Below are 12,395 nucleotides of genomic sequence, written 5' to 3' on the forward strand. Positions count from 1 at the left end.
AGGGAACTTGTTTTCTCAAATTACAAAAAAAATACCGAGCTAAAGTTTTCTTGATTGCGTTTGACCCTCTCCATCTCAGGAGTTACAGGTACCGGGGTTCCAATCCCCAGCCCCTCTTTGTACACCACCTGTGTGGCAACAGGGAAGTATTAAAAAAACAAAAAGAAAGGAAAGGAAAGGAAAGAGGAGGACAGGGAGGAGAGAGAGAGAAGACAAGTAATTTAATGTAGTGAAACTTCAAAGCATGAGAAATAGAGTTTTGTCAGCCTTGTTCAAAGGCTAGCAAAAAAAAAAAAAAAAATCAATGAAAATAATCAGGTAATGTTACTACGAGGTTTGCTGTCATCTCACCTGGGTGCATATAAAAAATGCCAGCAAGAACTGCAGGAGTGTTTTGTGCAAAGCATAGCTTGAGCCACGTTACCTGAAAACTCTTTGCATTTATATCTTTTTGCCCAAAGGAGTTTCCTCACTCAAACAAAAGCTCTTGAATGAGCAGCTTTGCCTCTAAGATTTCTAAATAGGCTCATCAGCATAAGAGAGCGCCGTGATGACCTCAGAGACAATTAAATGTAGCAAAATGTTTAACAATAGTGGCTTCTCTGAACTGTCCTATTAATCTCAAGTCAGGACTGAATTCCATATCGGTCATGTCTGAACTGGGTCAGAGTGAGTCAAAATTAGTCCTATGCTGCTCTAATTAAAAGAGAAATAGAGAACAAAATTATGACATAATGGTCATTTAACTGGAATGTGGTAGGAGTAGAAACAATCTGGATAGAAATGCATCACTACAGTAATTTTTCCTTATATGTGCAATTTTCATCATTTTTTCATATTGCAGTCATATGGAGATGCCACCCAAGTTTTCTTACAAAGACCTGTAGGATATAAGAAAGCATCCAACACAGCAAAAACAGGGAAAGAGACAACACACGCCAGTTGCATTAGATTGCTTTGCTTCAGGAAGTGTTAAGAGTTCATTTTTCATTTGCAGTGCAACCAGGGTGGTGAGTCTGAAGACTGTTAGAAGGATCGACTTTTTATTGAGGAGGAGAGTGACATCACTCAGACTACTACTATTTCATTGGGAAGGAAAATAAGGTACTGCTTAACTGCTTTAAGTAAATGAGGTTAAAATCTCGCGGCTGGAACAATTTAATGACAATTAAGTTAGACCGAGTGAAAAAATTAAAATACAAGGATACTGACAGGGTTTTAGTGATTTGATTAAGAAAGGGTTGTTCAAAGTTCAACAAAGAACTGAAAGAAAAATTTAATATGGAGGAGTTAAAGGGATTTGATTTGCATTTGAAATGGTAGTTTTTGTTTTATTTAGCAATACCGAGCTAATGTTCTCTTGATTGCGTTTGACTCTCTCCATCTCTGGAGTAACCGGTGTTGGGGTGCCAGTCCCTAAGCCCTCTTTGTATAACACCTGTGAGGTACAAGAGAGTTTGCACAAAAAAAGCACTCAACACAGGCAACATCATGAGATCTGACTATTTTGTGAGTTACATTTAGCGTTAGGATCACTTCTTAATTAATTTCACACTTGTTCTAGAGGCAGATATTAAGGAAAGGGCTGATGGTTGATTATTCTGTAAATACATAACTACAGATACTAGAAGATAAAGGATTAAGATAAAGCAAACATGGAGAGAAACACCACGTTAATGTCAGAGCTTACTTCCAGTTTTGGTTCTTAAAAGAAATGCATGTAAAGTTGTAAATCACCAAAAAAAGTTAAAGCACAAACAAGTGGAATATAAATGAGTTAAAAATATTGCCAGGGAAAAGACAGGAGCAGGGTGAGATTCTGAACCCATTGAAGAAAAACAGATTATATGTTAGGATGTTATACAAAAAAAAGTTGTTATAATTTTTTTTTTTTAAATACCGAGCTAATGTGTTCTTGATTGCGTTTGACTCTCTCTATTTCTGGAGTGACAGGTGTTGGGATACCTGTCCCTAGGTCCTCTTTGTACAACACCTGCAGAACACAAGCACCCAGCAAGGTGAGAAGATCATATTCCTTCACAACTACAGTACATTTGGACAGATAATTTACCTGGCTTATAGGTAAATATAATCTGGGATTACATGTAAATATGTGCATAATTTATTTTACTCAGTGTGCATCTTTTTAACTACAGTCATCAGCTCAGCAAAGTACTTAATGTCTGTGTTGAGGTGCTTGAACACATTGAAGTCAATGGAATACTTCATTATAGTAGGGCACAAATTTAAATATTCTGCTGACCTGGCATGAAAGGTAGGTATGTTCTGCTTTTCATCTTAGTTTAGGAAATGGAATAGTATTATTCTTCAGGCAGTCAACATTTCTGGAGGGTTTTCTTATGGCTGTTAACAGCCAAACCTCTTATAGACATGTTTAATAGGAAAATACTTAGTTGTGGGCTCCATTTCATTTTGACTTCTGTGACTATTTGTTCAGAACCCCACTATTTTACTTTGTTTTAAGCCTCTAGTAAGAAAAACAATTGAGTTTTAGCTCTCATATTATTTGATTTAACTTAACCTGTAATTGTTTGATTTACAAAATTGCATTTTTCATGAAAGGAGTTGCATAGGAGATGCCTGAGTTGGTTTAAAACCTAGTCACGTAGAAATACATTACAAATGCACTAATGGTTCTTCTTGCATCTAGTAAAATACTTGCAACAAAAAGAGCTAAGAAAACCAAAATTCACTGCTTGATGTCATTGAAACAATGAAAAAATACCAAAATAAAGCACTTGCAGCAAGGGAAAACAAATTATGGAAAAGAAAAAATGAAGAATCATTTGAAAAAACAACTCGATTGTGCAAAAATGAGCTGTAAAAAACACTAGGATCATAAACAGCTCAAAAGGGAAACAGTACTTATAAAATCAGGAATGAAAAATTGTAAGATACTCATTATATCGGTGTCACTGCTCCTCAGCATTGTATAGCAAACATCTGAGGTACCAATAATCACAAGACCATATCCTGCCTCAATTCTGTATGCAGAGATCACAGTAAAGCGGTAGTGGCTCCAAATCCAGAGAGCGTGTTGTGGGTATTAAAATCTATACTTAACTAGATATGGGAAAAGCCAGGTACTGTTTCCACTTATAATTGTCACTAGGCTTTATGACTACAAAAAAGGCTCCAGTTATTTTTTTCCACAAAGTTCTCTCTAGCCGATCCGTTTTTTTCAGACCAATTGTAAGACATCATCTGGGTATTTTTTGTTTCTAGTTCTGTGTTTAGAAAAGATCACAGAAGTAACACAGGGAAGTGGCTGACTGTAATGATCACTGCAAAATTCAGATATTTGAACTTCCTGCTGCTGAATATAGGGATCTAAGAGATCTGTTCTCTTTTCAGCAAAAAATACCCACAAACACTACCAAAGTCTGGAGCTTGAGCTCTGCATGAGTATACAGGTAAGTAGAAAATATCGGCCATTACCGAACTGATGTGCTTCTGTGTCTCCTTGACGCGCTTCACTTCTGGGAGATCAGGAATCGGAGTTCCTTTTCCAATACTCTCCTTGTACTTAATCTACAAAGACGCAGACATCAGAAAAAAGTAAAAGGTCTTACATTAAAGCACAGCTGACGCAAGTATGTGTTAAGAAGTTACATGAATAAAGCAGCATAGGTCCTTTACAAACTCATTCAAATCTCAGGTACTAAATGTATTCTGCTAGAATGAAATCATCCAGGAACCTTCTATTACACTTATCTGATAGCTAACTAACTCTGCCACTCTTCTACAAAGCAGTTTAACAATAACTCAGCTCAGGGTAAAAAAGCAGTCTTGTTTGAGTGAGAATTTTTCAATTGAAGCTTAAAATTTGGGTATCTAACATCTCCCAGGAGCTTAATTTCAGCAACAACCCCCCTGATTTATAACAACTGAACCACTTCAAGGTTTCCTACCCTGAGTTCCAAAAAATTGTGATATTAAAAATTTAAAATAATTTCTAAAAATCTTAGCCTCATGTGAAATAGGCACCAAGATTCATACATGGATACATAAAGAGCATTATCGTGATCTTGAGGAGACTGAAAATTTAAAAGATCTCATTGGCTTTAACAAGAGCAGAGAGCTGCTGTTAAAGTATTCCCATCAATCTGTTAAGAAGGTAACTTCAGCTGCTGCTGAGATGTCACTGTGAATGTAAAAGGGTTTTCTGTAAAAGGGTTTTCTTAAAACACTGTAAAAGGGTTTTCTAAAAACAAGTGTAAATACCTTTGAACCTGATACCATTTGGTCTTTCTACCAATGAAAGAAGAATTTTTGATTTGTAAAAATCTATCATATTCAACAAAGGTGAGAGTCATCATACAACATTTTAACAATTACAGTGCTATCTGCATTTCTACTTTAGCATAACAAAAAAAAAAAAAAAAGAATAGCATTTCACAAAACATCCTATGCGTGAAACGAATTGGCTGAAAAGTTAGTATCTGTTATACTAAAATGATGTCAGCATTCAAAAGAGCATGAAAAGGATTTATAAGTTTCGAAAGAAAAGTAATACATACAATTATTCCAACTTTAGAGTGTTACAATTTTTTATATAATACAAAAGCTTTATGAGACATGCTTTAGTAAGGCTTTTGACACTGTTTGCCCTGGCATCCTCACAGACAAGCTAACAAAGTGTGGGTTAGGTAAGCGCACAGTGACATGGACTGAAAACGGGCTAAACGGCCGGGCCCAGAGCATTTGGATCAGTGGCACAAAGGCCAGTTGGAGGCAAGCCAGCAGTGGGGTACCCCAGGGGTCAATACTGTTTAACATCCTCACTAGTGACCTGGATGCTGGGACAGAGTGTGCCCTCAGCACATTTGCACATGACACAAAACTGGGAGGACTGGCTGATACACCCAAGGGTTGTGCTCCCACCCAGAAGGACCTTGACAGGCTGGAGAAATGGGCTGAGAGGTATCTCCTGAAGTTCAACAGGGAGAAATGCAAAGTCCTGCACCTGGGGAGGAATAACCCCAGGCACCAGTACATGCTGGGGCTAACTGTCTGGGAAGCAGCTTTGCAGAGAAGGACCTTGGGGACCTGGTGGACAACAAGCTGACCACGAACCAGCAATGCACCCTCATGACAAAGAACGCCAACAACATCCTCGGCTGCATTAAGAAGAGCATTGCCAGCAGGTCAAGGGAGATGATCCTTCCCCTCTACTCAGCACTGGGGAGACCACATCTGGAGTTCTGTGTCCAGTTCTGGGCTCACCAGTACAAGAAAGATATGGACTTGCTGGAGCAAGTCCAGTGCAGGGCCACAGTGATGAGTAAGAGACAGGAGCATCTTTGATATGAGAAGAGGCTTAGAGAGCTGGGACTCTTCAGCCTGGAGAAGAGTAGGCTTGGGGGAACTTATCAGTGTGTATAACCCAGTGAGAACCCAGTGAGAATGGCCATGAATTAAAAAACCAGAAAATTCAATCTGAACACAAGAAAACACTTTTTTACTGTGAGGGTGGTCAGACACTGGAACAGGCTGCCCAGAGAGGTTGCGGAGTCTCCGTCCTTCGAGATATTCAAAGCTGGACTGGACACGGTCCTAGGCAACCCGCTCTAGCCAATCCTGCTTGAGCAACGGGGTTGGAGTAGATGATCTCAAGAGGACCCTTCCAACCTAAATGATTCTTTGATTCTGTCCTAAATAAACTGTGTTTGGGATGAGATTAAAAATAATGGCAAGAGCTTCATGTTTTAGAAATGGATTGTAAATAACAAATTGAATGTTAATCATTAGAAAGATTACTGTTTAAGCAATAAGAACAGGCAAAAACTTTTAGAAAGTAACCCTTAGCTGGATTATTGCCAAGCCACCGTTAGCAACATTTAAAGAAATAAGAGGGGGAAAAAATATTATTTCAAGTTGAATTAGCACTGGTAGAGTATTAAAAATCAATTCTTTTGTACCGAGCTAATTGCATCCTGGGTTCGTTTAACTCTCTGCATCTCTGGTGTCTTTTCAATAGTAGTTCCAGTTCCAATATCTTCTTTATATAAAATCTTAACATTTAGAATGAAGACAACAAGGTTAAGCATACAAAACACAACATTATTTCTTCTAGAGAGTGAATACAGGCTCATGACACTGATTTTACACAACAGTGCAGGCTGAAAGCCAACTCGGAGGATTATCTCTAGTCTCTGCCTTATTGCCTATCTGCAGTCTGTCCTACTATGAGTGCCATTTGTGCAAAAAAGGGGCTGATCATTTATATTTGTAGTAAAGTATTTTAAATAGAATGTCAAAACATTTGTAGGCTAATTTTAGGATTGAAGACTAGTATTTTTTCTAATTTGTTCCTTTTGTTCTAATTTGTTTTACCATGTTTTACACACGTCTTCCACTTACTTACTATGCTAATGGTGCTAGTGGCAAAATGATACAGCAGACTTTAGGCACTTCATGGTAACACATGAAATGTGAAACCAATCAGGCAGGCAGCTTCACTTTTCACTGAAAGAAGACAGTTGCAACACAACAAGAATACCCTACTTACATGGTAACAGGACAAAAGAAAGGTGGATGCTAGTAATACCAATTTAAGTACAGGATCGATTGTTTAACTATATCACAGCTATGTATATGTGAAAGAGTGCAATCACGGCACTCCACAAAACACAGTAGATAAAAGGGGGTAGCAAACCCCAGCTAAATCTGTGTAGAATAAAATTAGTTTTGTTTGAAAAAGTTCTTATACACATGCTTAAAAGCAGATCAAGAACATAAGTACCTGTAAGGTAAGAGCCAAAAATAGATGTTTTATGAACCATATTAAACTGTATTTTTTGGAATGAGAACTGAAAACAGAAAATAACTATACCGAGCTGAAATTCTTCTGGTTTTCTTTCACACGCAGCATTTCTGGTGTGTCTTGTACAACAGTAACTTTTCCTTTACTGTTCTGTAGGTCCCACTGATACTGAAGCTGTTGAAAAAGTTAAAGTAAAATGTCAAATGTTGACTCTATGCCATAAAAATTTACTCACAGAGTTTTCTTTGAAGACAAGAAAAAAAATATTTTCAAGTACACCTTATAAGGAGGTCATTTTAACACCACCATTAGTGATATAAAGATGTACCACAGTTACAAGTATTCTCATTTAAATTAGCAATAGGACATCCTTAACTAGATTCACTGAAAAATCTTGAAAGGTGCCAGATTGTATCTAAAACAATTAAGTCTCGGCAATGAAAGTTAATGATTTCAAGTCAGATTGTGGCGTTCTGTTACTGACCATACAGTCTTGCAGGTAGTCCCACTAGCGACAACAGACAACTTCTGTAAGTATAATTCTCTATTACTTGCAAAGGAATTGTCAAAGCACTGCAGCAGAAAGTTTTTTTTTTCAAGAAAGTTACAGAATCATCTTGGTTCCCTGTGTAATGCAAACTGGGCTGCTGCATACATAGCGGACCCTCTAACTGAATATGAAGGCAGCCTAGCTGGGATTAGAGTGGGATATTGGGACCTTATTAAACGAAAAAAGCCTGAACATTTTTTATTAGTTGACAGTAACGGTAATTATTATTTATATACATACTGTGCTAAAGTTCTTTTGATTCTCACGGACTCTCTGCATTTCTGGCGTGTCTGCTACAGGCACATAGTATGGCATGGTCCTTTCTGCATCTTCCTTATACTTTTTCTGATAGAAAATACAAAATATATTCCATTAATACAAAAGCAATAAAAAACAATCCAGCATTACTTATTGTTGCATATTTCCCATCTTTATGGAAATGTGAGTACTTCTGTGTGTGATATAAATTCAGATTATGCCTCTGTGTAAGATTTATTTTAAACATTAGGTTGTTACGGAGTAGGAAAATTAAGCTGAATCTACTTAGAACAAAATTAGCTTTGGTATTGCAAAAGCAATAGAAGTTATTGTTTCATTTTATACAGTATTAAAATAAATTAATTTCAATATTGAAATGGAATTTCAGAGTAAGAGATGCCACATCACAGCTCTAGAGAAATTTGTTTTTCTGGTTTATCTCCTGAATGTTGTGACAGGTCGTTATTTAGGTGCTCCAAATTAGTATCCACTCGAGGTTCCCACATGAACAACGATTAAATTGCTTCACTCAAGATACCTGGCTCGAAAGGTTCTTGACCTGCTGGGCATGAATAATGTCTGGAGTATCGACAACACTGGTGTAGTTGGCTTTCTCCATTTCTGCCAATTGTTTGTATTTGATCTGTTGGGGAAAGCTCACATTTAGGTGCCTTAATCATATCTTGACAACAAATTTCATTTGGTTTAATCAGAAAAAACTTAAAAATGGTAATAAATTTTCCTTTAAAGAAGATATCAGATGTGATACATGAGGTATTCACACAGACCTGGCTGGCAATGTCAGTGGCATTCTTTGCTCTCACAAAATCAGGTGTCTCCAAAGCCAGTTCTGTCAGACCTTTTCCTCTGATTTCTAATTCCAAGGCTTTTTTGTACTCTTTCTGCAGATGAAGACAGCAAATAGATACTTTGTCAATGTGAATGCAATACCTTTAGCAACTTCAGATAGTTTCATGACCACACCACAAAATAGAAATACTACTAATATAAACTCACAATTAAACACACAAATGATGTCATTAAAGTGTGTACTTTATGACTTAAATCTTGAGAACAAAAAGCCCTTCTCCAGCAGTAAATGGAGCACGCTAGAGGCCAGCTGTATTAAGGCCACTCTTCCTTCTCACACCAGTAATCTCAAAGTGTAAGTTCCTTTAGGCGATCAGTGATCGTTGCAAAACAGTAACTTGTACAGAAGAGAAGCAACAGAGAGCGAGCAGTTATATGAAACACATGTGGTAGTGAAGAGTGGTCACAGACGTTTCACACTGAGCATGTCCAAAAAATGCAAGGTGTCAGGATTCTCTGTGACATTTTGGGCCCTTTGGAATCAACACCCTCCCTAAAAACTCAGTGCTGCAGCAGCCACTCTTCCCAAAGAGATCTTCCACTAAAGTCTAAAAGATTATTTTGTATAGATTGGTATAATTCATATCTCTCTGTGCCAACTCTGCTGAACTTAGCTGAATATGTCTGTAATATTCTGGTAATAAAATATAGGCTCTTTGAATAACTCAAAAACTCTGCATTGCTAAGTACAAAATGCTGTTGTCAGTAAGGATGCTTATCTTAAGAGTATTTTTTTAGGAAGCAAAATCATAAGTAACACTAAAAAGATACTTTTTTCAGCTTTCAGCCTGATGATGTTAAGGCTCTTAAAATATGAGCTAATCTTATCCTATGAAAACAATCACTATGAAATATTTACATTAGGTCTGCCTAATGTAATATTACATTACATAGGTCCACCATGTAAATAAAGGTTTGCATCCTGACTGTCTGCTGGCCACCTCTCTCTGTCAAAGTGGGGAAGACTGCCTCGGCCATCAGTCCTGCAGCTGCCAACTGGGCATCAGTCCTGAGCAGGGGGAACTGTTCATGAGCAAGGCTGGTGTTTCTGACTCACCCATCAAGCATAAAGCATTCAAAAAGAGCTCTTTGCTGCACAGCCCACCTCCCAAAGCAGAAGTATGCCAGTCTGGTTCCCTCATTGCAGTCCCTTGGTCCTTAGTTCTTAATCCTTGGTAACTGCTCCTGACCCAAGATGCCTAGTTTACAGAACTGACACCTCTGATGCCTATGCTTAGCTTTGCTGCATCGCAATGCTGGTTTAGTCTATCCCTTGACTGATCTGACTATTGATCACAGCACCTGTTTCCCACCTATATTCCTGACAGTAACTGCAAAGCCAGAAAAGAGCTCACTTAAAAGTTCAGGCTCCGAGTTTTACCCTTAGTCACCCATACGCATTCTTTTTTTCTCTCTACTCAAGAGTTTCTAGGAAATGACAAAGTTCATGCTAGTGTTATACAGCCATAAGCATTTGTCAGTTGGAAGCTGTTACATCCATTCAGGTATTTTCCAAATAGCTTTTGACATACCTCGTTCAGGATTTGAGTTGCATTCTTTGCTCTTAACATGTCTGGAGTCTCCTCTAAAGCTGTTAGTCCTTTACCTTTGACACTTTCCTCCAGATCCTTCCTGTACTCTTTCTGCAGAAGAAAGAAAACAAAAACTGCAAAGCCAGACTAAAGAGAGTTCTACACTCTGCGACTTTGTTGCAAAAATTAAAAAAAGAAAAAAGAAAAAAATTCCAAAAGCTCCAAAAAGAATTTTTAAAACAACAAAGAATATTGTATAGGGTTATATAAGAACTACTGCAACAGAATAGAGTCTAGTAATTATTGTTCAAGATAAATTGCAAAGGCACACACATATACACCCTACTATGGAACAGACAAGCTGATGAACGTCAGAAAGGGACACAGTAAATATGAATATAGTTAACAAACAATGAAATAAATGTCCACAACAAATTAGATCACAACACAAAATATAGGTAAACATGCTTAATGTGAATGGTTAGGAAAAACAAAGCGGTGAATAAGAAATGCTGCTGAGAATACTTAGTGGAATTATTTAACTTGACAGAGAAAATAAGCACAGAATAACTGCTACCTCGCTTGCTATTTTGGTTGCATATTTGACATGTAATAAGGATGGTGTAATCTCCAAGCCAGTAAGGTTTCTGCCCTTAATGGACTCTTCAAAGTCCTTCTTATATTCTTTCTAATGAAAGTAAGAAGAAAAAAAAGCAAAATAGCAAATATTTATTACATTATTTTTAATTACGTGAAAAACTACTGGGAGGATGGAGCAGTGGTTTGGTATTAATGTCATAATGACAATCTGCTACAGTCAATGCCGTGGGCACCTAAAGGAATAAATCCTGTTTCTACTAAAGCCCATGAACAGCTCATTACTTTCAATGGAAACATGACCTGACCCTGCCCCCCCCCCCCCCCCCTTATTTGTATATGCAGAGAAAACATTCAATGGAGTCACTCAAACATACTGAATAATGGCCTTATACAACTGTTTTTCAGCATGTATAAGCCTTCATCTGTGACAGAACAAGATTATACTTGAAACAAACAGAAAAGAACTGCTTGAGGAAATAGAACGACAGGTCAGCGAAGAACACTATGACAGTAGAGACAGACAGGAAATAAATGGGTTTTTCAAAAACAGAGTTCTAAGGTGAAAAGAATAACCAGGTACTTTCTGTGGACTATGATAACCGACCCACAGACTATACTTATGTTGCAAAAGTTTAAGTGAAATGTATTTCACACTACATTTCTTCTAAAGACTCGAAGACCTGCTTAAGCTTCATTTACTGATAGCTTCCTGATGAAAAATTACAGATCATACACACTTCATCGTGACACAGGAAAGCTTCATGAATTTTAAATGTAGTATTTCATAACCTATATAAAGAAATGTGACATAGCTGTAACTTTTCAGTCTATCAGCATGCACAAGATGCAAGTATAATTGCCTGCCTAAATCACTGTGAAAGTTTAACTATAACAAATAAATTTTAAAGTTTTTTAGTCTATCAGAATTCGTTTTAACCGTACCTCGCTCTGCATGAGCTGAGATTCCTTTGCAGTAAGGTATGTTGGAGTTTCAAAGTCCAACATAGGTTTTCCTTTTTCCTTCTCATACTTTTCTCTGTATTTCACCTGAGAAGAAAAGAAAAAAAGTTACCCTCCTAAATAATCAAAGAACCAATTCATGGACTAGTATGTGCCTACTTTGGTCAACCGATCTGTGGCAAAAAATGAATGTCTAATACTGTTTACCTTCCTGAAATCCATATTATTGACCATAAAATGTAAAATCAAAGGTCAGGCTTGCAGCAAAATGCATGTGGCCTAAAATTCTACTGATTTATTTCCTCTTGCAGGGAGTAAGCAGTATCAGCTCAGATTTCAAGAACTTACTGATCACAAGAAGGAAGACAGGTAGCTGTCAAAATCTAACTTGAAGGCACTCAGACTGCTCATGACCCTGGCTGAGTTCAGCCAGTTACATGTTAATGGATTGCTGGACTGTTAGCGGCAGGGCTTGAAATGATGCAGTTTAGTGACCTGCTAACTAATTCTGTGCATGAGCGTCCAGGAAGTAAAATGTCCTCAAGGATGAAGATATTCTTGCTTCAGGTTATAGTATCCAGCCTTTAGGGCATCAGTTTTCAGACTGCTGCATGAGGTAATGCTATGTCTTTGGCTGAGACAGATCCTGATCTCAAACTGGAGCAGCAAGTAGTGACTTAAACTTTAACTACAAACTGATTAACAACCATTTTCTTATAGTCCTTTGCTATGTAATATTTTTGCTCTTCCATGCCATGCAGCACAACAATAACTATGGCCCTTTGTGTTCTAGCAGTAATTTTTCTCTTGCTTTACAGTCAATAAATACCTGGAATAG

At 37.5% G+C, this 12,395-nt stretch overlaps 1 protein-coding gene across 1 annotated transcript in view; it reads right to left on the minus strand.

Moving 5' to 3' along the window:
• NEB (nebulin) overlaps positions 1–12,395 on the minus strand; it is a 128,945-nt gene that overhangs the window by 11,407 nt on the left and 105,143 nt on the right. The window contains exons 133-144 of the mRNA XM_075511693.1: positions 11,540–11,644; positions 10,575–10,685; positions 9,998–10,108; positions 8,384–8,497; positions 8,134–8,238; positions 7,578–7,682; positions 6,857–6,961; positions 5,943–6,035; positions 3,460–3,552; positions 1,901–1,993; positions 1,346–1,438; positions 36–128 (exon numbers count right to left, since the gene is read on the minus strand). Of these exons, the coding sequence (XP_075367808.1) occupies positions 36–128; positions 1,346–1,438; positions 1,901–1,993; positions 3,460–3,552; positions 5,943–6,035; positions 6,857–6,961; positions 7,578–7,682; positions 8,134–8,238; positions 8,384–8,497; positions 9,998–10,108; positions 10,575–10,685; positions 11,540–11,644 (1,221 nt within the window). The remainder of the gene's footprint in view (positions 1–35; positions 129–1,345; positions 1,439–1,900; positions 1,994–3,459; positions 3,553–5,942; positions 6,036–6,856; positions 6,962–7,577; positions 7,683–8,133; positions 8,239–8,383; positions 8,498–9,997; positions 10,109–10,574; positions 10,686–11,539; positions 11,645–12,395) is intronic.

Source organism: Mycteria americana, chromosome 9 (assembly GCF_035582795.1).
Source record: "Mycteria americana isolate JAX WOST 10 ecotype Jacksonville Zoo and Gardens chromosome 9, USCA_MyAme_1.0, whole genome shotgun sequence".
NCBI classification, from domain to species: domain Eukaryota; kingdom Metazoa; phylum Chordata; class Aves; order Ciconiiformes; family Ciconiidae; genus Mycteria; species Mycteria americana.